Source organism: Callionymus lyra, chromosome 11 (assembly GCF_982586985.1).
Source record: "Callionymus lyra chromosome 11, fCalLyr1.hap1.1, whole genome shotgun sequence".
Lineage (NCBI taxonomy): Eukaryota > Metazoa > Chordata > Actinopteri > Syngnathiformes > Callionymidae > Callionymus > Callionymus lyra.
The window spans coordinates 17,751,574-17,779,296 of record NC_141828.1 but is presented as its reverse complement, the minus strand read 5'-3'; the positions used below and the strand labels follow the sequence as shown (position 1 = coordinate 17,779,296).

At 37.6% G+C, this 27,723-nt stretch overlaps 2 protein-coding genes across 3 annotated transcripts; both read right to left on the bottom strand.

Annotated features, from left to right (window-relative positions):
* Positions 1-1,332: 1,332 nt before the first annotated feature.
* LOC148069422 (high affinity choline transporter 1-like) lies at positions 1,333-11,367 on the bottom strand. Of its 2 annotated transcripts, none has more exons than XM_087802283.1 (8): positions 11,183-11,367; positions 10,468-10,584; positions 10,029-10,184; positions 9,778-9,926; positions 5,771-5,914; positions 4,847-5,000; positions 2,299-2,516; positions 1,333-2,224 (listed from the first exon to the last, which is right to left on the bottom strand). In XM_087802283.1, exons 1-8 carry the CDS (start codon positions 11,364-11,366, stop codon positions 1,685-1,687), a joined length of 1,662 nt encoding a protein of 553 aa, XP_087658409.1. In that variant the 5' UTR covers position 11,367; the 3' UTR covers positions 1,333-1,684. The 2 variants fall into 2 exon arrangements, with proteins under 2 accessions (XP_087658409.1, XP_087658410.1); XM_087802284.1 differs by having other exon boundaries at positions 9,778-9,866.
* Positions 11,368-18,839: 7,472 nt separating this feature from the next.
* ankrd1a (ankyrin repeat domain 1a (cardiac muscle)) lies at positions 18,840-23,833 on the bottom strand. The gene is made up of 9 exons (XM_087803383.1): positions 23,760-23,833; positions 22,509-22,688; positions 22,097-22,225; positions 21,474-21,581; positions 21,322-21,420; positions 20,535-20,633; positions 20,362-20,460; positions 20,031-20,129; positions 18,840-19,946 (listed from the first exon to the last, which is right to left on the bottom strand). The coding sequence occupies exons 1-9, from the start codon at positions 23,784-23,786 to the stop codon at positions 19,854-19,856; spliced, it is 933 nt and encodes a 310-aa protein (XP_087659509.1). The 5' UTR covers positions 23,787-23,833; the 3' UTR covers positions 18,840-19,853.
* Positions 23,834-27,723: the final 3,890 nt, after the last annotated feature.

Genomic DNA, 27,723 nt, shown 5'->3' with positions numbered 1-27,723 from the left:
TATCATTGATATACTGATGGTTCAAGTTATTTTTTGCCGTCTGTTGCTATGGAAAATTAACTTGACTTATTACATTCCATTATGATTGATTTGGTGCAACAACTGCTTATCCATGGGTGTGTGTGACCAATTATGTTACTTCGTATTTGCTTAATTAATATTATTATTATGTAACTGCGCTCATAATGTATTATTTTTGTTGTTGTAGGAAACTGCTGCAATTGCCAACCATAATAGATACCTAATTATTAGGGATTTTCCTGACTTCCCTTCAAGACCTTTTTTTTTCATTTCACAGTAAATAATGAAAGATAATTTCACCTGAAATATAGAGTACACTTAGATTAAAAAAAACAAAAAAAAAATTAAATACATCCCTGACTTCACTCTTAATGAAATAAAGTATCTATTGTTAATGTATATAGATCATGTAATAGGATATTTACTTTAATTTATTAATACAATTTTTATTTTTATTTTAATTATTAAAAAAGCACATTATGGCTAGCACAACATGGTTAAACAACTGTCTACTGCATGTCCCAGAATGCAATGTACAATCCCTTAATATATTCATGTGCTCTATTAATATTATTTTCGTTGGCAAGAAAATGAATAGCATCACATTTTTGAATTTCTATTGGTGGTGTCAAATCAAATTTAATCTTAATCATTGTATGTGATGGATGACAGGATTCTGTGGGTTCATTTTGTGTTATCACATTAAAAAAAAACATTGATGTTCAACAGTTTGAAACATGTTTAATGTTGCCTGAACAAACAGATTGAAGAAATAAGGGATTAAGACCAATGTTTGTTTGTTTTTATATTTTTATTTTTTATTTAAAAGTACTTCTTGACAACTTGACAAACTGTTATACACCAGAAAGTAAAAATAACAAAACTCTCCTCTAAAATAATACAAAATAAATCAAATCAACAAAAGAATTTCCCTGAATCACAGTATTTAAGTTTTCTACCTCTGCCAGCATCATTTGTAACTTAGATCTAACTAAGATCGAACATTCCATTTGATGTCATAACTTGTGTCATATAAGTTAGCTAAGTATTTGATTTGCTCTGACTTGCAGAAACTCTATCAATTGTCAAAGGGCAAAACTTATCCTTAGACATGTTTTGCCCTTCTTTATGAAAAAAAATGACAGGATTATATTCTTGAATTCTTAATGAATCAATACAAGATAACAAAAGGAGTCATGTCCAATAATTCACTTTAACTCTTACTATTATGCATTTACATTAGTAATAAGATTTTTTATATATATATATATATATATATATATATATATATAATTGTATTTATTAGATTAAATTACAGTCTGTGTTAAGTAAAAAAAGAAGAAAGAAAAGTGCTCATTTCTAAATGGACTGTAATAGAATTCGTATTGTTAGATAGATTGGACTCTCTGATCTACAATATCTTCCATAAACAGCTTTTGAATTACTATTTCATGTCATTTTTAAACCTAGTAAGCTCTAATATCTTGTAAACTGACTCCCAAAGCTTCAATCTGATTAATGTAAAGACAATAAGACTAGTAAGAATTGTTCCTCGATGTGCATTACCTGCATGATGATGGATTTATCTGCATTAAAAACCCTTATAAATCCATATACCATTGTAATTTAGAAAATACTTTAAAACATACAGTATAGGCAGGTGTCAAAACTTGGTGCTCCTCAGCACTTTGGCAGATCGGTTCTCTGTAAAATAGACACATTCTTTTGTGTCCATCGTGGTTGGGACTGGCTCTAGTGAACCAGTATTTTTTATTCTGAAGACATCAAATTTGTTGGGTAACACACCCTTGTGGAAAAGAAAGTGGGTCAAGGATGAGAACAAGACGATGTTACTAAAACCAATGATCATGGAAATGGACTTCACTGGAGCATACTGTACATAGACTCCATCTTCCAGAGCGTATCCTGGGAAGAGCAGGATTGGTGGAATCCCTAGTAAAGTTTCACCACTCAACAGTCTTATGAGTAGTCCTGACACCAATCCCATTATACCACCATAACCATTGGTTACTTTAATGAATAGGATGCAGACGAGTTGAGGGACGATTAGAACGTAGGCCATGTCTGCACTCAAGAACCAAAACAATAAAGGGCTGTTTTTGAATTGGGTTAAGGCAGTTCCAACAACACCCACAACGACTACAGAGATCCGAATCACCCAATGGATCTCTTTGTCCGAGGCCTGTATAGGAGAGCAGAGAAGGATGAACATAAGAATCTTTGTAAGAGCATAAATTATCTGGTTAAAAAACGTACCTGTGGCCTTAGGATGTTCTTGTAGACGTTCGTTGAGAAGAGCGATGATGAAGAAAGCAACACAGAGTCCGCTGATGACATCACAGCTGCGGCAATACAAGCCGTACATATGATTGAGACATAGTTCGGAGTGAGGTGGAGCAGAATGATCGGCAGTGCCATAGCTGCTTCCCCACGTTCATAAGGAGACGGTGAGCCATAAGATGTCTGGTTCCAATCTGAAAAAAGGAGCCGGTTAAATTCTCAATTTGGATTACAGAGGCTGTATTTGATTTTTTTATTTGATATCAGACGCTAAAAAAAGGCTAGAAAAAAGGTCTGTTTCGTTTCTCAAACTTTAAAAAATGGCCCAAAATGGAAAAAAAGGTCGGAATACTTAAGTATGATATCAGACGCACCATGTGAGCGCAAAAGATTGTTACGAAAATGCTTAAAATGTGGTTTTTTGAAGTCTCGAAAAAAGGTATATTTCGACCCATTTTTTTTCTCAAACTTTAAAAAATGTCCCGAAATCGACGTGTCCGAAAATGGAAAAAAAGGTCGGAATACTTAAGTATGATATCAGACGCTAAAAAAAGGCTAGAAAAAAGGTCTATTTCAACCCATTTTTTTTCTCAAACTTTAAAAAATGGCCCGAAATCGACGTGTCCGAAAATGGAAAAAAAGGTCGGAATACTTAAGTATGATATCAGACGCACAATGTGAGTGCAAACGATTGTTTCGAAAATGCTTGAAATGTCGTTTTTTGAAGGCTCGAAAAAGGGTCTATTTCGACCGATTTTTTTTTCTCAAACTTTAAAAAATGGCCCAAAATCGACGTGTCCGAAAATGGAAAAAAAGGTCGGAATATTGAGTATGATATCAAACGTACCATGTGAGCGCAAAAGATTGTTACGAAAATGCTTAAAATGTCGTTTTTTGAAGGCTCGAAAAAAGGTCTATTTCGACCGATTATTTTTCTCAAACTTTAAAAAATGGCCCGAAATCGACGTGTCCGAAAATGGAAAAAAAGATCGGAATACTTAAGTATGATATCAGACGCACCATGTGAGCGCAAAAGATTGTTACGAAAATGCTTAAAATGTGTTTTTTTGAAGGCTCGAAAAAAGGTCTATTCTCGACCCATTTTTTTTCTCAAACTTTAAAAAATGGCCCGAAATCGACGTGTCCGAAAATGGAAAAAAAGGTCGGAATACTTAAGTATGATATCAGACACACCATGTGAGCGCAAAAGATTGTTACGAAAATGCTTAAAATGTGGTTTTTTGAAGGCTCGAAAAAACGTCTATTTCGACCCATTTTTTTTTCTCAAACTTTAAAAAATGGCCCAAAATCGACGTGTCCGAAAATGGAAAAAAAAGGTCGGAATACTTAAGTATGATATCAGACGCATCATGTGAGCGCAAAGATTGTTACGAAAATGCTTAAAATGTCGTTTTTTGAAGGCTCGAAAAAAGGTCTATTTCGACCCAGTTTTTTTTCTCAAACTTTAAAAAATGGCCCGAAATCGACGTGTCCGAAAATGGAAAAAAAGGTCGGAATACTTAAGTATGATATCAGACGCACAATGTGAGCGCAAAAGATTGTTACGAAAATGCTTAAAATGTGGTTTTTTGAAGGCTCGAAAAAAGGTCTATTTCGACCGTTTTTTTTCACTCAAACTTTAAAAAATGGCCCAAAATCGACGTGTCCGAAAATGGAAAAAAAAGGTCGGGATACTTAAGTATGATATCAGACGCACCATGTTAGCGCAGAAAATTGTTGCCTAAATGCTTAAAATGTTGTTTTTTGAAGGCTCGAAAAAAGGTATAATTCGACCGATTTGAATCACTCAAACTTTAAAAGATGGGCAAAAATCGACGTGTCCGAAAATGGAAAAAAAATTCGGAATACTTAAGTATGATATCAGACGGACCATGTGAAGGCAAAAAAAATCATACACAGCTGAACTCACTGTGGCCCTTTGTGGAACACTATGCCCACCCCTTATAGGTATAACCGTCCTTTTTGAATGTTTTGAGAATTAATGAAGTTTTCAGACTTGTATAAAGTATTTTTTGTTATTAGGATTATAATAGAAGAAGTCCAATCTAGTGGTCTTTCAAAATGAACACACTGTATCTACATTTACTCTGTTCTCCTTATTTTGAGCAATAGTTCCACATGCTCTTCCTTCTACATACAGGCTGTCGTTCTGGGTTTTGGGAGGTTAGACACATTACTAGAATCAGATTATGACTGAAATTGGGGTGAACAAATCTCCTAAATAAGTCTCAAAGTGTGGTACGTTATAATTTGTTGTAATAATAACTAATTTGATGCAATTCTTTCATCATTTTAATGAATAAACGCTAGCGTAATTTTTGTGCCAATTGTGAAAAATTAAAATAATGCCCAAATACAAAAGAAATCACACACAGTCACAGAGCAGTTCATGGTTGCTATTTTAAGCCCAATAAGAGCTTTGTTGGACCTGGTAAAACCGTTGAGACCTTAACCTAGAACTGAATTAATTGCCCTTTATGATAGAGATTGAACTGTTGCTTACCTGTTGACGCGGCCACAGCTCCAAACAGCATAGAAGGGATAGCAAATATTGGCAAAATAATAGCTGCAACCAAGCATGAACGCCTTGCTGATGAAATGGTTGGGGATGACAGAGTCCTCTGGTGTAGGCACTGAAATCCCAAACAGCCCAGGCCCTGTAACATAATGTAAAGTTTGTCAAAATCTAAGTTACGATTCTTTAAGTTTGAAAATAAACCGTTCATATGTTATACACAAAATATTCTGCAGAATTTAAGACACGTTAACAGCATACCACGGTTTCGAAGACAAGGAAAATAAGTTACATTTTAGGGGTACTTCTTTGATGTGTAATTTTCAAATATGTGGTCAAATAAAAAAAAGACTAAATAAAAACCAAACATATAGTGTGCACCTGTGGTCCCCAAACTACATTTTTTTACCACCCATTTTTAGGGGGTTGATCATTTTTGAAGTAGCTAAATAAGGTTGTTTGTTTTTATAATCTACACTTACTTAAATGTATTAGCTCTCTAAGAAAGTCTGGTTTGAAAGATATCAACATTTTAGGGCCTCATCTATGTATTAACTGACTTTTTTCTATGAAGAACCCAGAGAGGGTCATTTTATTATTGTTAATTTCATAAATAATGCTATTATTTATTTCCTGATTTTTTTTTTCTGTGAGGAACCCGGAAAGGGTTTGTTATTTGTGTTTTTTCTGGAAAACAATACATTCTCACGTTTAGGCACCTCAGCGATCGTCACACTTTTTCTGTTATAAATTGACCCCGGCCCCATATCAAAGTACAAACTAACGTGGAAGGTTTGGGAACCTTTGCTGTCTGCTCTTCCCTTCTCTAGAGGTTGTTTTGTTCTTTGGCATGATGAAAACATGCTCATCACCACATTCAGTTAGACAATAAAATGAGTGTTTTCAACGTACCAAGAAAAGGAATTGATCAATCATCAACCCAATGTTTTTGACTTTCATTTCACCAATCCATGGAGCGTGGAGGGAGTTGTTCAACAAGGTCTCACTGATATCCAAGCTATGAGGGGTCATCAGGATGAAAGGCACGCAGAACCACTGTAGATTGAAACACAATTATTTTTAATAGTTTATCAATGTATGTAAAAGTGGGGTTCATAGTTTTGTGAAGTTGTAAGTATCAGGATTTTACACAGGTAAGTGAAGGTGTCATGAGACTGATCAGCTGAGTTGAAAGAACTGTGTTTTGGTCAAAGGGTAAAAAACGAATATTTTCTTTTTTGTGTTTTAGCTTTGGCTGAGTCCTACAGCAGTGTTCAATAAAATGTATAAAAAGTACAGACACTAGTAGCTTCATTGGTGTTAGATGTCACAACATTATTTAAATATGCAGTGATGTATGGAAAAAAAAAAGGGATAATAAACGCAATGGCAAGGGACCACTGTTTTTACGGTAACATTTTGAGCATATTAAGACTGTTTGACTATAGATCTTGGCTCATGTGCAAGTTTTGCGGGCAATTTTGATGCCATTTCTAAGTATTTCCACATGTCTTTTAAGAAAAGGGCTTGCCAATTTTGTATTGGATGAGGCTCGTTGGAAAAACAACCCTTAGTATCATGTTCCTTTTTGTGTGTTTTAAACACTTGTGTTCAGTAATAATTATAGGTTATAATGTGGAAGGTATCAAATGAGTAGGGGGAAGCTGTCATAAGGTAGATGACGCTGTGATTCACGTTCTCACAAGACACTGACATGAGTGACTAAAACATGGCGGCCCCCTGTCACTAAAAGAAAACAAATTATTCAGCTATATCATTCGAATAAAGTAATCCAGCAGCAACCACGGAATCCCTCAAGCAACTAGAGGAATTCATTGGCAACCTTGACTACTGACAGAATAACATGGGACGTAAAGGAAAGGTTGCATAGGGCGATACAGCTTCTAAACGAGCGACGAGATCACCGGACTCGCCAAAACTTATGGATTCACCGACCCAAAAGGATTTTGCCACTTCACCACCACCGTATTAAAGAGAGGTTAGTCTCGGATCGCCCTCGTTAAATTGCTCCACAAAGACTTTCAATTGATTAAAAATAGTTTGGAGTTCTTTCATGAACGGATCAAAACGCTCACAACAAAACAAAAGAGGTTAAAAGAAAACGTCACCTCTCTCATAAAGGAGATGATGGAAAGACACTGTGTTGGATCTTCAAGCGCGCTCCATGAGGGAAAACATTGTCCTTACTGGAATATCAGAAACAACGGCACAAATCGACCCCAGAAATGACTAAAAGCTTCATGACGGACAGTCTAAAGTTACCCCTGACACCGTGAATAAAGTCACATTCCACCGTGTCCACGGCCTGGGAGCACCACACTACAATAAACACCCTCGTCCTATTATTGAACTGGTAAAGAAACAGGTAGTCCAGCCTTAAAGGAACAAAATATGGGATGAACGATCAATATCCTCGTAAAATCCAGGCCCGACTCAAGATCCTGTTTCCAATAGGTAAGCAGTACCTGGAGAAACAGAAAAGGGCAGTAATAGAGGTGGATTAACTCTATATTGATGGTCAGCTGTTACGCGATACAAATTTGACCCTGTGGTTATTCAGAATTAATACAAACGCTAATGTTAAACCACAACACATAATTACACATATCTTTTCTTTTCTTCACACTATGTTATATATTATAATATTTCACCCACTAACACACTCGCACATATGCACACACATCGGGAAGAGAACCAATTATACCTACTGTTTGATGGACATGATTAGGTTTACTAGCTGGAATGTTTGTGGACATGGAAATCAGGCAAAAGTCTAACAAAAGTCTAAGTAACATTTTTAAATCAACTAACGAAACTAAACAAAGACATCTGTCTTTTACAGGAACCTCACCTGGTTGATTCAAGAAATGCTGTATTGCAATCTCCTAACTTCCTGCACAACTTTGTAGCACATTTAAACTCCAGACAAAGGTACAATGCAATCTTAAAAAATTATAAAATACACACTCAAAACTTTAATCTCAGACCCAGAAGGTAGATATGTCATAATTAATATCTCCCTAGATAACAAAAAATAAATCTGGGTCGTCCTTGTTTGGCCCATACACACTAATTATGGTCAGATCTTTTACATTTATCACTCAAACTACTAAAAATCACCAATGTTTTAAAACTCTGACCATAAATACAACCTTTAAGGCTTGGTGGAGAACCTTAAAAATCCAAAACTCACAAAAGATAGCCCCTTCAATCCGCTCACCCATCTGGCTGAACCCAGATCTCACCATCAACAAAAAAATGATTAACATCAACAGCTGTAAGGAAAAGGGTGTTACACTCCTCCACACTACACTCCGAATTTGCTCTTAATGACCAAATGTCTAATTTTGATCTAATCTGGACCCATGTCATCACAATTTTAACCACGTCAACTGCCTGGCCAGCTGGTGGCAGTGCGTGGACTGTTAGGTGTGGGGCTTGGGGTTTGCTAGTTGTTCTGGATGGCCTCCTGGCCTGGGTTGGCTTCCACCTTGTCCATGATGGGGGGCCGTGGGTGGGTTGCTCTTGGGGTGGATGCCCACTGCAGTTGTGGCTGTGACTCTCTACTACCCAAAATGGTCAGGGACATTGGCGGGGGGGCCGTGATGGACTTTTACTTGGCCGTGCTGCTCCCTGGCTCCTAGGGTGGTACTCGACCCAACTACTGGCTGTGTTATTGCGGGACATGCGTGGACCGTACTTTTGCTGCTGTGGTAACTTTCATTACCTCTGGCCTGTCCTATGGTTCTCTGTTGTGGGTAGGGTGGTGGCCGGGGGGTCTTCTGGGGCACAGGTTTGCCTTGATGCACTGTCCTTTGACTGGTTTGCTGGCTGTCCCTCGCCAGTCTGCCCTCAGTCCCGGCGCCTGCTCTTGGTGCCTCCTTTCTTTACTTCCTTTTTCCATCTCCTCACTGGTCCTTGCCTCTGTGCGCCACCGGGGGCTTTCTGGTTGTGGTCCGCTTTTTCGCAGGTGTTCGAGGTCCTGGCTGCCTCTGGTGGTCATCTTGTCTCCCGGGACCAGGACTCCAGCGGGCTCCGACCCCTACTGGAGAACTCGCCGGACTCCTTCCGGGCTAGGCATAGGACCACTGGCTTGGTTGGGGGCGGCGTGGCTTCTCTGTGTCACTGGGTCCCTCTTGCCCATCCTGCAGATGTGTACAGCTGGCGCTTCTGGGTCTCTGTGCACACTCTCACACACACTCACACATGCACACACACACTCACACCTCACCTTCTCTCCCCCCTGACTCTCTTACCTGTGTATTATATACATTTGCAATCAGCTTGATCAGTTGTGAAAGAGACTGCCTGCCAGGAGCCTGGTCCTTTAAAGGTTTCTGCCTGTTTTTCCTTGCCACAGTGATGTTGTTCATAAGCTCTTGGCAGGGAACTATAGCTGCACTGGTATCATAGAGCAAGTAAAACTTAAAATGTAAATAATAAACCATTATTCCACATTTTAAATCTTTGTAAATAATACAAAGATTACTAACTTATACACATGTAAATGTAGGCTGTGGAGCTCTGGTCCTATCATGTCCAATAATTAATGAACCACAACAACAGCTAAGCTTAAATTATGTGAAATTGTTGTTGGACAAGGGATACCTAACCACAAGATGAACACAATACAATTAAACCCTGTAATTGTTTTTTTGTTTTTTTTTCTTATATCTGTTTTTAACTGGTGAAGGTATGCTTATACAAAAAAATTATAATAATGAAAAATAATGTGGAAAGCATTTGGACACTTGTGACTTGGAAACTGGAAGGGTAAACCTTTCACCATCTATTATATTTCTGAGTCACAGACATCTTGAGAAAATAAGCACATTTACCAGAGCCCAATTCAAAAAACATGATGTGATGTCATTTAGTAAAGGTTCTAAGAAACTCACCAAGCTGAAAAATATAAGAGAGAGTTGAATAACATCAGTGTATGCCACAGAGTAGAGTCCACCTAGCAGAGTGTAGGTCACTGCCACAGCTGCAGAAATCCAGACACAAATGTTGTAATCCAAATCCAGAAGAACAGCCATGACTCCTCCTGTGTTGTTAGATTCACAATATTTCTTTATACACATGTTTAGAGAGCAAGGAATCAAGGTCAATCAGGGAATGTTCACTTAAAAGGGAAAATACACTTTACCTAGACTGATCAATGTTGGTGGAAGATACAGCATTTCAAGCAACACTGAGATCATGCTGATGACTGATGTCAGGACTGGCCCATACCTCAAATGGAAAGGATCCAACATTGTCGTGTAGCAACTTTCTCTCATTCGCTTTGCAAAAACGAGACCAACTTTGAAAGAGAAGTTAAAAGATTAAATATAGAGCTCATCATGATTTCATCTCCCTGACTGCAACCATGTTTAACTTAATGATACAAAACAAGTGATCATATTAAAAACCACGTACAGGGAATCATGAAAAAGTTGATCTAAAGATAAGAGTAAAATTAACCCAAAAATAGAAATGAGTGCACATACTATATGGTAGAATAATCTCTATATAGGATGTAATATTACCTAGATGTTTCAAATTCAGTGGGTACATTTTGCCTCCATGTAGGAACACAAACTTACCTAATGTATACGTTGTCATATAAGCCACCAACATCAATATAGTAGACAATAGTCCCATGGACGGGGTATAGACCATCTCTGTGATCCCGACTATGAAGCCTCCACCAACCCATGTAGCTAAACCAAGAGAAAGAAAGATTATGAACAAAGTTAGTAATCCAGGAGTGGATGGTGGAAGAAAGTCAGATGAGTCAGGCTAATAACATATTCTCTCCTTTTACACAATCAGCCCTGGGATCCGAATATATTCCAAGATTGTGGTAGGCTGTGTTGAGTCAGCCAAAAAACTGAAAGACTATCCAAAGTTTGCTCAAGAGTGCATTGATCTTTCTAAGCAACGAGGGCATTGAGAGTCAGACTATAAACACCTGGCAGCATGTAGTAAACACACTAATAGAACCTTGGTTATGAAGGTAACCTGGGATTTTATTTCTGAAGACGTGCACGTTTGTAAATACATATTATCTCAGAAAATTGATATCTGATTTATATTCTAGTCACCAAGAAGGCAAATCTATGTCCCTTCAGTTCTTATCTTCTTATATTATTATAGTGTTTCAAGTGTAACTACATGTAAAGAGCCAGTAGTCTCTATGTATAATATATATTTTATGTTGTCTTGCATAGACTAATGATTTAGCCTCCAAGGTAATCTTAATCTATGTCATGCCTTAACATCTTTTAAGAATTACGAATAAGTTAAGAATATTGTTACCTGTCATAGTGAAGACTCCAACCACCCAGTTGATGTTGCGGTTCCCTAGCACTGCCATATTCATGCTAGTGGCTCCACTTTTTTTCTGCTCCCTTCGGGCCTTAAAAGAAGCCCAGATGCCACAGCCAAAGACTAAAAGGTAGAAAATTGCCATAACCACAACTCCTGGGATGTTGACCGCCATGGTGCTGGATCACAAATGTTTTCATCCAAGATTTCCGGGTTCAGAGTGGGAGGGCTGATGCTTTTTTTTTATATCTTTGAATCTGCCTTTCCACTTTCCCTTAGTTCACTGAGACACCTCACCGTGAATTCATAAAAAAAAAAAATTGCAGTGTTAACGTTATGGACTGCCTCCAGGTATTCTTTTAATCATTGCTGGATGACTATGTGTTAAGATATTACGATAACAACTTTAACACACCAGATAAACGGTCTGCAGACATAGCAAAGTTAAGCATATATAACCATAAAGATAGTATGAATTTGGCATTAGTGAAAGTGTAAATACAGTTCAGGACATGTGTATGTGTAAAGATACTATTTCCCCAAATAAGTGTTTATGGTTATGGCTATACTACAGCAGCTTTATTTATTTTCCTAAAGCATAGGACAAATGTTGCTGAGAGCACAGCAAAGTTTCTTATCTGGACTGTTATGGTGAACTACATGTAATAAGACAGAATACAATAGATCACATTGTATCCATCCTCAAAAACATTGCTTCTCTTGAGAGGATACTGGCCTGAGGATACTCATGAAGACCCGTCACAACTTGAACCCATTCTTTTTTTTTCACCTCCCTGCTCATTCATTCGGTTAAATCTTTGATGTTATTATAATTTGTGCCAAGGTGGTAGCGTTATCCATATCTAGAAAACTATAGAATAAGCTATGGTCAGTTAGTTATGTGACTACATATTATTGAAGAGACGCAAATGGACAATAATTTCATGTTAAATATATAATGCATTGATTTATTTGGTTTCAACCTTTTTTTTACCACCACAAGTAGGCACGCACTTTTTTTCACCCGCTGATAGAGATTCGGATTCAAAAGCCCAACATAGTCTGTCTCACTCTCCTAAATAGAAAAGCGGATCGGGTACTTGTTCAGACAGGTGAAGTTGGCACGGGGTTTTGGCTGTTGTTCATGTTTTGTCACCGCAGAGGGGCATGTGTGTGAAGCTTATATGAAGTCAAAACGGTTGCATAAGTCCCTCATACCCGTAACATGAGATGTGTACTCATACTATTAAGTTGCAATGACGTAACTACATATTTATACTCATAGACATACAGAAGGCATGCATGCGTTATTGAAGACTTTGTCGTATAAAAACAAAAAACAACCCTTGACAAAGCCAGTGTGAGTCCCAGATTGTTTTGGACCACAATCACTGCTAAAATGGTTGCATATCTTCCACTCTCACTTATAGAATGGGATCTGTAGCCGTACCTCAAATGTGCATACACGTAGCTATATACATGTATTTTTACTCATAAAACTCAAGGCACATGTGTAATTGAGGTCTTGTAGTCCTCAAATACTTAAAATATGTAAAAATTACAAATATGTATTTTGAAGTTTACATATGCTTGAATCTGCTGTTGTTAATCACAGCGAGAAAAAAAGACAAACTGCGAGCATGCAGCTTTGCACCTCTTCGATCGCCACTCCTACTTCTTTCACCACTAACTTTCCTGAAGTGTGGCGTCAAGTGACGTCATCAGAGGCTTTAGACCTTCTTCCCTCCTTTGACTTCATCTCTATACAAACAGCTTCAGAAAAAAAACCTCTGTCACCTGACTGCCTATTTCCACCTATGTAACATAAACAGGTTCCGCACCTAGCTCACTACACACACCACTGACATCCATGTCCACAACCTTGTCACCTCCTGTTTTAAATATTGTCCCTATCTCTCTAAACTCAAACTGGTATACAATTCAGCCGCATAATCACAAAAACCCCCATATCCCATTGTGCTGTCTTACTTCTGGTCGCAGTGACAGCCAGTTTGATTACATTCCCAATACCATGACTCTGAAGGCGTTTTTGGGGTTCCACAGGTTCATTGTGATGGAGAGGTGCAAAACTAAAGAAAATGTTAACGTGTTAACATCAGTTAACGCCACTGGGACTTCAAGAGGTCTGCTCCTTCAGCGTCGCCAGCTAGGGTAACAGGATTTTCGATCTTTTTTGCATAAGGTTTCTTAGTACTTTTTTGACTATTAAAAGTGAAACATTTTCTAATTCGCCAACTCCAAGGGTGGCTTTGCACTCGTGCAGACCTTGGCAAGAACTTTCCCTTCTCTGAGCTGACTTAAATTTCAGTAACTAATGCATCACAGAAGTTCTCTTTTAACAGCTGCTAATGTTGAAATTTGTGTATAGCTTCCGGGAATGGAAATATTAGAGAGCTCAGAGAGTGAGACCCTCCATGTAGTCCAAGTTTCTTTCATGGCTTGTGGTAGAGAAGTGTCCCAGTGTTTCCCAGTTGTGAATTCCAGTAAATAGCCCTGCATTGAATTGTTATTGGTGCGACAAATCCCTGGGGGTCAAAGAGACAGTTAACTGTGAACAACACAACACGTGTGGTAAAGGGCTTTGTCTCATTGGAGATGTTTAAGCTAAAATTTAAGCTAAACTAAATTAATGTTCCAATCAAGCCCTAGACTGCTTTTAAGAGGTGCTGAATCTGCGCCAAGGTCAAGATCCTCGAGGTCACTTCTGTGGTAACTAGATGAAAATGCATCCATAAATTCCTTACTATTTGCAGCACTCTTCTTCAGTCTTTTGATCTGGCTAGAACATTTTGTGTGTTTTCCAACAAATTGATGGCAGCTTCACCGTCGACAAAGAAGTCCTGCATCAAAAAATATTTCACTTCCGGGTCAATGTGAAACCAACTGCTTTGAACAGATTTGTGTAGACCGTAAATGGCTTTTGCTGGCGAACGGCTGTTGCAAAAGAAGTGGACCCTCAAGCAGTTCTCTACAATGTGTTTGGAGATGTCATTTTCTTGAAACCGAAGAAAACTTAAGAAGTTTCTATCTTCTTCTCAGACCAAAAAGGAGTAAAACATCTGTTCAATGTTGGCTGTAAAGTTTTGTTCAGGTTTGGTCCTGTCAGCAGCACATTGTTGAGTAACACCTCACCGCCGAACAGAAAAGTAATTTTATTACGTTTTTTTTTACACACCAAAGGTTGGCAGGTACAATCTTTCTTTATCTTCTCTGAGAAGAGGAGCTGATTCAGCATGTTTGTTTTCCAGCATCTTCTCCAGAAAACCAAGACAGTTTTCTCTCAGTTCTGGCTTCATTTCAAGATTGCGTTTGAGAGGCATGAGACGTTTAAGGAACCTGTTTGGTTGTCGACTTTGGTAAACATTTTTTGAGGTAAAGTATGAAATATATTTCCCTTCAAATATGTATAAAAATGTATGTAATCGGAGTAGTGTGTTGTAGGTTCAGTTGCCACCATGTTCTAAGAGTATAGGGTCTTCTTAATCGCAGTTTGTGACGCCAACCAAATACTGTATATCTGAAGGTTGAAGAGCAGAGAAAATATCCAGCTGACACAGACCAACAGTCTATACGCCATGTTTGAGTAGTTACAGTAGATTGTACTAAATCTGTGTAAGGGTGAGCCACATTTTCGCAAGCTAAAGCAGAAGTTGTGTCGGCATCAAACAGTTTGTATCCATCCACATGCATGTAACACACACATCAACCTATAAATGAGTTTACTATTTCCGTTATGTTTTTTAAAGGTTTTAGGTACTGATGTACTGATGGGCACAAAGTACCTAAAACTTGATTTCTCTAGTATATGCGCCTACAAACATGAGCTGGCAGAGGACTATGGTGGCCCGGCGAGAAAACCTTTCTGGTTTGACATTTTAGAAATATTTAGAAGTATTTAAGGGACATGATGGAAAACTACACTTTACCTACAACCAATCACCGAATGAAAAAACAACAATTAAATAACTATAAATGCGGATCATTTCAATCAGCCAATATTGAATAGAAAATTATTGAAAATAGGGACATTGAGGGAAAAATAAGTTATAAAATATATTTAAATATATATGGATTGGATATCGGCTCCTACCATGACTTGGTGTGAGGGCCCGAATATACTAAATTCCCAGTCATGGGGCAGGTGCAACGTTCCTACTCTGTTACCTCAAATGAGTGGATGAAAATTGGGTAGTCACTAAATTGAGGATCAAACTCTGCCCTGGTCAGCTGACAAACTGACAAACTCTGAAAGTCATCTTTTTTCGGGCGTGGAATTGAGGACTGAGGTAGTACCAACGCCAAAACATAATTTTAATCCATTTTGAAACAAGATTGTAACATAATAAAATGTAGAAATGGTGAAGCGCTGTTAATACTTTTCGGCTTTACTTTACATTGCATAGATACATCAGTTGAAATTGTTAGGGCACATTGCCAAAGTGGGGCTTGGCTCAGAAAAAAAATACCCACCAGTTTGTATACTGACACTTGTCATAGTGAAGACTAACAACCTAGTTAAAAGGATGAACTAACATATTCATGGTACAATCTACGACAGCCAAAGACTAGGATATGCATTTCCAAACTACAACTCTGGGCTATTAACCAGTTTGGTGCTGGATCACTCCCAAGTATTACAGATTCTATGTTTTCCATCTCGAAGCATAAAGGGGATGTACCTCTTTTTGTCTCCAAAGGATGAGCTTATCCTCTTTCCCTGCAAACTTTAAATGGATCACAGTTTACCATGTCAATCATTGTTGGAGAGGAGTGTAGTTTATAATGTTATGATAGCAAACTTTATAAAGCAGATTTACTGTCTGCAGACAGAGCAAAGTGCACAATAATCCTGAGTTGAATTTAAATAGTCATTTGTCAGCAGGTCGCTTCGCAAAAACAGCAAAATTGTCAGGCACTGATGTGACATTGAGATTTTAGTTTCAACCAGGTTGTTAAAATACATAGATGTCTATGTATTTTGTATGGGGCTTCATTAAACTGGGGCAGATGTTAATAGTTCAATTTTTTCAAGAATGAAATGAGAGTTAAAATCTGTGTCTTTTACAAAACTATTTTTTGGCACACAGTGCCTTAAAAACATATTCATACCCCTTACATTTGTTTTGTCACTTTACAATCAAAAACTTGTGATATATCAACAGAAAGTAGCACACAATTGTGAAGTGGAATGAAAATGTGAGGCTTTAAAAAACCAGGACAAATAAAAAGTGTTTTAATTCTAAGATCTACAATCAAATGCCTTTAGTAGTCACCAAAATGGTTTCTGTAGATTAAATCTTGTTAAATCCTAACCACACCCACTCTGCTGTGATTGGTCAATTGGCCGTTAAGGTTCGTCATCAATACTGGGAGTTTCTGTGGGGCTCGTTTTATAAACAAAGCAGGGCGTGATCACAGCTGGCTGGAGGGGGAGTGAAGCCATTTTACGTCATAATGGACTATGTTCTCGGTGAAGTGAAGACAGTGCATCATGATACAGCGACTCTAGAAGAAAGAGACAGGCAACATCTCTTCATATGGGGAAGTAGCTCTGGGTTAGATCCAATGGATTCAGGCCCTCACAGCCTGCCCCCAGGACAAACATGTGGCAATAACTGGTTAGTATAATTAAGTTTTTTTTTTTTTTAAATAATCGTAATTATTTCGGTAGAGGTCTTGATATTATTTCCTCTCTCACTGTTGTAAAGCATTGAATATTATATATTTTTTCAGGACTTTTTCAGGACCACTGCACCTGTTGCTCTCCCTCAGCAGCTGCAACTGATCAACTTAATCTGTGGAGCTTAAAGCCACCTCTTACCTAGCACCTGGTGCCAAATTATTACCTTTTACCATCACTCTTATTGCTTTGCAGTCATCCCTAATCTATTTAATAAATGAAACATGGTAGGATTTTCGATCTTGTAGTTTCATCTATTGGCCTTTCATGAGGCCCATCACTACTTGACATATTATGTGCACATTTTATTCAAGAAAAAAAAAAGTTTTTGTTTAGACCAGTAAATCATTTAGCTACAGATGAAACCTGTTAAATAATGTTCATAATTTGGTTGATGTCAGGTGAAAATTAGAAATTCATTGTAAAGTGTATTAAGTAGTAGTGTAGTAAGTAAACAAAGTAAAAATGTGTGATTGTTTAAAACGACATGGTGTTACTAATACTGAAGGAGATGAGCTTAAAACAAATCAATAATTATGACAACTGGCTGCCCAAAGTCCTGGGGCCTCATGTACTAAGGGGTTTTACGCACAAGAAAAACGTGCTTAGCCACCTTTTTAAGTCAAAGTCCATATGTATCAATACTGAAAAAAGTGGTACAAAGTACATAATTCCTGCAAGGTCTGTATGCCTGGATCAGCTGCTCAGATGCATGTCAGCCTCACTAGTCACGTTGCAGAATGAAAGTAGCTGAAGCTGACCGTGTGATCACATGATCGGAGCGATCTCTTTGAAAAACACACCTATATAAATACACTGTCACATGAATTTTGCATTTGTCATTCTTACACAAAAACGTCCTTCATCACCTTCATCATCAATACTCAGCACTTTAAGTTGCTGATTTACAGTTTTATTCTTGTTACTAATTTTAAGAAGTTTCAAATAAGCCCCTGTTCGCTTTAATAACTGTATATATAATATATAAACATGTCAGAAACATTTAAATGAATGAATATAAACGGTTAATTGATGATGAAGATGATGAGTTTCATATAAATATGTGACGCAACTGCAACACATGCGAGTTCTTATTACATTTATAAAATAAAAACCTTTTGTGTACAAATGACAAATCATGCCGGCCATGATGCAGGAACCAGAGGTAATTTTTTTTCTCAGATTTCAGGTATCAGAGCAGGAGGAGGATGTCCCTTTTTTATCCTGTAAAGGACCAGCTTCTCAATATTCCAGTGAACGCCTAATGGTGGTTTGACTGAACGGCCACTAGATAGCACTGTACGTGTAAAAAATGGAGCCAGGTTTCATTGAATTAGTGGATTAGAGCATACATTTATGAAGAAGAGAGTGCCATCTAGTGGCCTATAAAAACGAAGACAACATATCATGATTCTGAACTGTCACAGACACATCAACAGAAAAAGGTGGTGGTGTTTAAGATGGAGATAACTGATTCACAAGCCTTTGATTTGTATAATCATTTGGATGTAAAGTGAGCAGTTATCTGAACAGAGTGAGAAACAACCACATCAGAATACTTTATGACATTCATTTGACATTTTTTGCGGTTGTACAAGTCTGTGTGATTAAAGACTATTGATGACGCCATGATCTTATATACAACAAATGAGAAAATACTTCTTTTTTGGAAAATGTTTTTATTAGAAATGATCATATTAAAATTATAATAACATTTTCCGAAAACAAAAAGGTTTTTTACATTTACTGTAAGTTAGAACTTGTTTGAATTCATTTTTGTTTAATGCATCTTTATTTAGGTAACAATATTTCTGGGAATTGGTGGCACTTCATTGGTAAATTGGACCTCACAAAAACTGATGAACTCCCAACACAAACATTTTTTTCAAGTCAACTTTATTACATTATATACAAGTAAATAATAAATAAATTACAGGCAACAGTTATAAAATTCTAATTGATCATGTTTACTTTTTTCTCCAAAACAAACTTCCTCTTAAACCATTACACCCTGTCATGATCATCTCACTCAAAGTTCGACCAGATATCAACAGACGATTATGGCTCTTCAAGTGAGAGATTCAATCAACCAAACATTCCATATACATTCTGCTTTCCCCAAGATTCCCATTTCTTTTCATCACACAGTTTCAAAGCCAGGTGGCTTTGAATCTGATGTTTCAAACCCCGTCATTTAACCCAACAAAGAAAATGACTTATTGCTGTGTATTGCTTTGCTATTATTTACTTACAATTTATTATGTTTAAATCCCTTCGATGGGCCAAACCGAAATATAAAAAATAATCTTAACAAAGTATAATTTGTATACACATATTTGTCCTGCTGTATGGAAAATAAAGTATAATGATTATAGATATATATTTATTTGGAAAAAAATAGGAAAACTAATCTAGTCATGAAATATGACAGCATGACAAGCAAACTACTTTGTCATGTTAATCAACAGCAATAAAAGTTTGGCTCTCACTCGACACTAAAAACAGGTAGTGCTAAAATCATGAAACAATAATCTTACAGCTACAAGTGACAGCAGCGGTGAAAGAAAATGAAAAAGGCAAAGCTGCATATATTTGTCTTAAAAGAATAAAATTGGTCGATAAATGTGTTGTCTTCTATGGTAAGACTACATCCCAACACTCAAGAAAAACTTCACCAGTTCAGTCCAGATTGTCCAGCAATACCTGGCAAGGACGTATCTCTGGAGCTATCACGACATTGACATTTACATCCAGTAACTCGGTTGTACTGTATATCAATTAAGAATTTAGTACATGTTGAACCTGGTCAGTTGTCAGCAGGATGTTTGAACTTAAAGAAAAAGTGACCCAGCACTGAAATGCCATTAAAAAGAATGTAAGAACAAGACTTGAGTCTGTTCCACAGACCTTAGAAAATACATTCTCTCTACCGTTTCTCCTTGTTTTCTGGGCAATGAATTTCTAACTGCAAGACTTCTCCTCACTTATGGTAAACAGGAGGCTCTTGGCGCCGTTCTGCCATGAATACAGGGTCTCCATGGGCGTTTTACCATCCTGCAGAAGAAACAAGTGTAATTAGATTTGTTTCATTTGTTTCTGGCACTGATTTCATATAAGGGGAAGCTGAGGGTCACTCACTGAGTTCTTCATGTTAAGACTGGCTCCGTACATCATGAGCAACTTGATCATCTTGAACCGGTTTATCCTCACAGCGTCATGCATGGGAGTGTCTCCATCCTGATATCAATACAATGCATTAGGGGTGACATTTTCACTTCTTACCATCGATTACTTCTCATTGATGAAGTGGTCATAATATTTTAGCCGATTAGTGTGAGACCTTATCAGCGTTGATGATGCTTTAGTAAAATGAACAAGTGTTTAATAATAATGGTGATGATGTTGAAGAGGATTGCGATGACGGTGATTTTCATGTGAATATTTAATGTTGTCATAGTTTGATTCTCACTCTGTCTCTGGCATTGACGTCAGCTCCGCAGTGAATCAGATGCTCTGCACACTCACAGTGACCTGTTCGTACGGCGACGTGCAGGGGCGTGCTGTTAAGCTGTGAAGACGGTGAGATAATGTGAGATAATCTGTTCAAATGAAGAACAATAGGATCAAGGTTTTAAAGCATACCTTGTCCCGGGAGGTGAACTTGGCTCCCTGGTCCAGGAGAAGCTGCAGGGCCGGAAGACTTCCTCCTCTGCAGGCCCAGTGGACTGCTGTGGCCTCGAGCTGAAAGTGGTTCATGGATACATTGAGAATGGGACATTTGCAGTCACCTGCACCAAGATCAAGTCTCAAAAGAAAAACAAGGATCAAAATGTTATTATCTTCATATTCGATTTGTATTTTATCAATAAATCATCGATCAATAATTTTAAAGGATGGGATTTGAAATTTTGTTATCGTCATAGTTTGGGGGAAAAGGTTACAGTGGAAGAGCTGTTTCTGCTGGCCTTGCTCTATTTATGATATACAGTAAGTACAGAGTCGTAGCAGGAAATCTGACTACTGTTCTACTTCATGCATGCTCTGCCCTCTACCTGCTTTCGCTATGTATTACCACTGCGATTTTTAATCTTCAAGGGAGTGATGTTGTGCTGTGTCTGAGTACTTTGGTCTACGCAACATTGTTTTAAGCTTGTCGTTGCCAACAAACTAGTTTGTGGTTTCGGAAACTTTAGCCTTGAAACCTGGACTGTTGATATCTATGTGACACATTCTAATGATAAAGGTATTTTTGATTTTCAATTAAATAACTAAAGCTGAAAAAGATGATAGTAATGTACTACTATGTACTTTTTTGATACCGATGACACTTACTAATGCACTTTATTTTTTATCACACGCTGATGTAGAAGCTGGAAATTCCAAAAACGCTGTGAATAGTTTCTTGCTGCTTAGTTACGCCAAACCTTACCTTGTCTGTCTTCTCAATCTTTGCTCCAAAATCAAGCAACCTCTTCATGATCTCCACATGACCTCTGAACGAAGCTTTGTGCAGAGCTGTTCTCTGGAACTGATCATGGATATGCATCATTACAAGGTTCCTGTAACTATGAAAAAACTTACATTGTCAGCAGCATTTGGATTCCCACCACTAGAGAGGTACTTTTCCACTACTGCCGTCTTGTTCTCCATTGCTGCTGTCAAGAAGGATTCCTCATCCACCAACTCTGGCTACCAAGGGAAATAGAACTTCATTATGCCTCAAAATATATGAAACCTTTAACACATTTGAAATCTCTGTTGGTACGAGTCATGATAACAGTAAGGGATGAAGCGCTGTCCGATTATTTTGAAGCTCAGGAGTTGGTGCCCATATTTTTAGAATTCTTTGAGAGTTTTGGAATAGCTGTTCGAAAACAATATATTAATACAGCAGGGAATGCCATCTAGTGTAGGGGTCCCCAATTTTTTTTGTACCGCGAACCAGTTTACTGTCTGCATCATATTAATTAACCAACCACCTTAATAAATCCAAAATAAATAAGGTAGAGTTTGTGTTTCATATGTTTTCACAGGTTTACACAGGTTATTTTCATAAAATTGACGGAAATTACTTTCTTATCGCGTCAAGAAGATATATTTTTTCCAAAACAAAACAAGAATGGTAACAAAAGCATCACAGATAGGGGGTTGAGGACCAATCATCACTAAAAGCATCCATACTTCTTGAATCATAGGTTACTCACCACTATTTCCATATCTGAATGCTGCTTTTTGTGGACAGGCTTCTTCCTTTGCCTCCTCCTCTTCCTCAGCTGCAGGATGTTGAAGAGGTCGTCTACTGTCTCCAGTCTTAGTCGCCCACTTTTGTCCGTCTGCAGAGACAAAATAGATATGTTGACAGTGTTGACACTATCTTTATTTAGCTTTTAAAGACCAAATAAAAGCTCCATGAAGGCATAGGAAACCTTGTTCTCTGTCTCTAAGCAATTTTAGGTTCAGCTCCTTTGTTAACTAAACCTTAAAACCCTTTTCTTTCCTTTTTTTCCTTTTTAAATATTCTTATTAACATTCCCTTTACATTTCTTATGTATTTCTCATACTGCATTTAATTAAGATGATCAAATCTCCTCCTCCTAAATCAACGTCCTTTCTTACGTTAAGTGCTGTAACGCTGACTTCATCATGATCGCTCCCGCTTTCGCTGTCCTCGGATCCACCTTCCAAGAACTCCACGCGGGAGTAGCGGTCATCCTGCTTTTCCTGGTTGACCGCCGCCTCGTACACGCCACCCGGGAAGTCCTCTGTTTCTTTGCCTTCTGGTCTCTTACCAGTGACCTGAGAAAATGGGAGGTTCAGGATATTCATTACAACTTCGCCGATCTTATTCAAAAAACCTTTGTCTGATAAATGACCTTCTTTAACAACAAATTCAAACAAATTGAATTTCAAGTCTGCAAACTAGTTTAAGACTATAAATGAACGATCAAAAACCACTTCAAAAACGGAGACAATGGCTTTTCACAAAACTGAAAAACTGTCTTCAAGTCTTGCTCAAGAGTGATGGCAAGGATGGAGCTACAGATCACAGAAAGGATCATTATTAGCTTCAGTCGTGTGTGCTGTATTGTCCAAGGTGGCAAACATAAAGAGCCAAGCCAAAAGACAAGGACTAGAAACCAGCTTTGGGTAGTGACCAAATAAAAACAAGATTGTGTGTCTGTCTCTGTGTGTATGTATGTGGTTGTGTTTTTGTCTATGTCTGGTCTCTGTGGTGTGTGTGTGTCTTAGATAAATCATCATGGTGGTTTCTGCTGCGCTTGACATTTTGTGATATGGATTTTGTATTTAGTAGAAGATAATTTCAGCTTACATTACTCTAAATATTCCTTTCATTACATTGAATCTGGATTTATTCGAATTTCCCTTTTTTGTTTTATAAATGGTTGATTTCACTACACTACTACTTCTGAGTTACATTTCCTTATTATCATTCATTATTTATTTAATATCTTTAAAAGTTGGCAGCATTGCTTCACATCAGACACCTTGTTGTGACTGAAAAAAAAAAAATGATGTCACCATCATTGAGTGTCAAAAGAGCAGAGTGATGGCACTCAGCTGCACATTAATAACCCTAAATAATGCCCACAGGGACACATAGACACACAGAAATAGACCCAAACCTGTCCCCTGGGATCTCAACAAAAGTGGCTTTAATTACAATGATCCTCATGTTTGATGTTCGCACTTGGATCAGTCATATCATTTAGGTTAAGTCAAGTATCCAGGATTAAACAGGGCAAGTGACAAAGATTGTCACTTCTTTTAGAGAATAATAGAACTTTAGAAGAGAATAAATCACATCTTATAGACAATAAATCAAGAGCAAAAGATTGTAAAACTCACAAGCTCTTCAACGCTGTGTAGTCCCATGTTCCCTTTGCTTGCAGGTTCTGGAGGTTTAATCCACTAAAGAATTCGTATGAAGCTCTCGCAGTGTTTGTGTCGACAGCCTGACTGCCTGCTTTTATATTCTCCTGCACCCCTTCAGCGGGAAAAGCATCTGTCAGTCAAGGTGATCATATTTCCTTGCTCATGTGCGAGCGACATCACCCTCCCACCAGTCACTGCTGCCCAGTTTAGCCGCTGCTGTTTATTCTGATTCATGATGACCCCGCAGAGGTGCGAGAAGAGGCGTCGCTCGGCAGCACATAAATCCTCCTGCTGACAGTGGTTCGGGTTAGTCCGGCAAACCTTTTTCATCCGATACTTCACTAGCATGACGTGATGTCAATATATTTGGGCTAACACTTTTGTACACTCAGCAATTTGTTTAAAAACTTCAGATTCCACTTTTTTTTTCTGCATCATCCATCTGTTATATATGTAATTGTTGAACAAACATTGACCTGTTTCCATCAGGATGATTTAACAGCAACATATATGAAAGACCTATGATAAAATATTATTATTAATATTGTGAAATCTGTCTTTTTTTCCCCTATTTTTACGTCAACCTAGTACAGTTCACACGATGCTGAAGTCCACACAAAGTCAACAATAATCCTGAAGTTTAAATGTAAGGTTTGTCCTGGAGTAAATCTATTACAATGTCAAGAAAGTGACATACAAGACAGAGAACAATAGTGGTGGGTCGATGATGCTTCATGATGCTTCACCCAGCTGTGTTGTGAAGACACTGTTACGCGATACAGTGTCCTCATTTTGAAAGACCACTAGATGGCATATGTTTGAAAATTATGAATAGTTTCATTGAATTAGTCGATTAAAGCCAAAGATGTAAAGTAGATGGTGCCATCTAGTAGCATTTTACAATGAAGACACTGTATCATGATACAAGAAGTGTTTTTCAGATCAGGACCAAGACTGAGAAAGACGACTGTACACATAATGTAAACACAATATTGCATCTGTTGACATGTCAAAGTTTGTGTCATGCATGTCTTTGAAGGAGCTGAAAAAAAAATCGTAGTCCATATGGCATCCATGGGACTAGACTGAGAGACTAAGAGGCCAAGAGGAGACGAAGACCATAGACAGTTCAAAAGTTTCCAAGGAAAGACTAAAGTCATGGATAAGTATTACTTAATTACTATTAGAGAAAAAAACAGGATGAAAACGCAGGAGAAACAGGCTATATAGGACAGAAGTGGAAGAATTTCTACTTCAATGGACTGCAAGACAAGAATGTTATAGTCAGACACCTCGACCACTGACCTTGAATCCAGGACTAAAGGTGTCTGAAAATGGGCAAAATATAGACAAGACAAATAGATTGTTTTGAACATGAGGTGACTGGTGATCATAATTTGACTCCTTCATTTTGAAAAAGGACACCACAAAAGTAAATTGCTACTTGCATCATTCTATTTTCTAATCTTTACAAATGCTCATCCTTTCAGATTATACAAAATATAAAGGTAATGTTCAGGTTTGTTTGTTTTTTTCACCTCCACTTTCTTTATTTTACTCTCTAATAGATGGATTTAGAAGTGGGTCTATTTCAGTGCTCAGAAGCGACAGACTTAGCGAGGTGTGCTAAAATTATACATGCTGAACACATGTAGAGATGGGAAGGGCTGCATCCTCAGATTGCCTCCTTATCTGTCATGATGTCAAAGGCAAATTAGTCAGAGATAGATCCTTGACCGTCACCCTTCTCTTGTCCAGTTTAGATCCGCAATGGACATGGCTCAGCACAAACAGCCTCATCATATTATTTTCAATTTAATTAAGTATTTATTACTTGAAAGGTGTTGAAAGCTATATTGTATTAAGAGGCCAGATGAATCTTTAAGTAGAAGTTGTTCTCACAGGATCCAGAAGTTGAATCAATTGCATTATGACCGTATGACTTTATTCTTCAGAGTGTGTGCTCCTGTTCGCAACAGCCCATCTTTGGCAGCATTTCATCACTCTGAGCATGGCGCTTCAGAAATGCAATGATATCATCAAGAGACATGTTTGGCCATAAATAGTCCAAACGTCTCGTGCTGCCAATCATCAGCGTTTGTTACGGTCCATTAGATCAGGCCTAATCTTGTCAGGTGGCTCAAAGGCAACTGGAAAATGCAGTCAAATTTCATTACCAACGTATGTTGGGACCAACTCTTCAAAGGATGAGAAATTATATGACTTCACAATGAAATGTCTTGGGGCGGCACTGGTTGGTGAAATTGTTTTGGTTCATCAAGTTATTTTAGCTTCAAGTGATTTAAACTGTGTTGACATCTGGCTTGAAGGACAACAATTTGAAATTAAAATGTCTGCCTGGACAATATGTCCATTCATGTGCACACTTTTTATGTGTTCATACCACTTGAAGAGACAATTATAAGTTCTGGTGATTTCAAGTAATATTCCTAAATGTTTATTTAGAAATAGAAATGTGGTGGCTACGAAGAGCAATACATAATTACAAACTGACTTAAAGAAATTCATAAAATCCTGAAACAAATGAACACGCTCTTCAAATATTTACAAATTCTATAAAACATGTACAATTTCTTGAAACAAATTTAGGAAATCGTGAAACTAAAAAAAATCAAAAGCTAAAGAGATTTAGGGAAAAAACACAATTACACAAAACATATTTCAAATTATGAAAACAGATTTACAAAATTGTGAATTAAATGGAAAGGAAATAACTCTTTGAATCAATCAACTGCAATTGTGATTGTGAGAGGATAACCAATGAGTGCATAGGACCAACGTAAAGCTTGGAAAGGGAAGACAAAACAGGAAGTAGTCAAACTATAAACACAATAATCCCAGAACATGACAGTCTTGTGGACAGTTGAAGTAGGTTATCTTGAATTCTACAAAGTTTCCTTAAATTATTTTGGACAGATAACTAAATATTTCCAACCATAAGATGTACTGCATTTTTGCTTTGTTTCCATTTCTTTAGCTGGACGAGAACGTAAACAAGGTGACATCCAAGCTGCTAAAACTACTAAAGGCAGATGAAGGAAAAACTGTATTTTATTAGTTATCTTTTTTAGAGCTTACATTCCTGTACAATAATACATCAAGATAAACTCTCTTTGTTGCCCATGTTTTCTTCCTTCAAGCACCTACACACCTGTAGGCAAAATAGTTGCCTCTGGTTATAAGGTAAAACAAAAGTCAAAGGAAAGTAATTGCAATAACAATCAGAGCTGATTATAAGTATAATGTACATTTGGTGTGTCATAGTATTAGAGGCTCATAAAGTTTGTAGATTATTCCATTGAGGTTTAACATCAGTCCACCTTACACAATAAGAGGCAGGGATATCAGGTTAGACAAAACAGAGTACCAATTATTTTAAATAATTTGCTCTTTCATCCAGTCCATGAACTGTGTATTTGTTCTATATGTATACACCGTAAGAGGTCAGCCATCTAATGAGATGTGTTGGGAGGGTGTGCATCTTTCCAATGTAGCAATATTCTTCTACGTGGAAGTGGTAAAAGGTATAATGTGATCATGCGATCTCCCGAGACTTGCTCAACAACAGCAAAAAATAGCCACCACTGCACAGGGTTGCAAATCAACCTGTAACGAGTGTGCTGGTGTTTTGAAAACTGTGGTCTAGTAGTAGTGTAAAGCGTAACAGGACCACACAACATTCGGCCCAAGCTGTCAGGGCCATTCCTGCAAGTCACAGGTAAAATGGACATTGTCAAATTTTGGGAGTCTTGATTTATGTGGATGGGAATGATGTACAACCATTAACTTGGCCTATGTTAAGCTTAGCACATGGCACACTTTTGTTGATATTTTAACGTGTAGCATTTCAGATGTTATCCCTTTGAGTGATAGTTTACCCAAAATTTAAATTTCACTCATTTTCTATTCACCCTTA

Bases quoted from the DNA above. Each gene is read 5' to 3' on its own strand.
- LOC148069422 (XM_087802283.1), bottom strand. From the start codon at position 11,366: ATGGCGGTCAACATCCCAGGAGTTGTGGTTATGGCAATTTTCTACCTT. The intron at 9,927-10,028 runs GTAAAGTGTATT...CTAACAACACAG, and splicing joins ACCAACATTGATCAGTCTAG to GAGGAGTCATGGCTGTTCTT. The intron at 5,915-9,777 runs GTGAGTTTCTTA...TTCAATCTACAG, and splicing joins CTCTTATATTTTTCAGCTTG to TGGTTCTGCGTGCCTTTCAT.
- ankrd1a (XM_087803383.1), bottom strand. From the start codon at position 23,786: ATGGGACTACACAGCGTTGAAGAGCTT. The intron at 22,226-22,508 runs GTAAGAAAGGAC...TTGTCTCTGCAG, and splicing joins TCAGCGTTACAGCACTTAAC to ACGGACAAAAGTGGGCGACT. The intron at 20,634-21,321 runs GTAAGGTTTGGC...AACCACTTTCAG, and splicing joins AGATTGAGAAGACAGACAAG to CTCGAGGCCACAGCAGTCCA.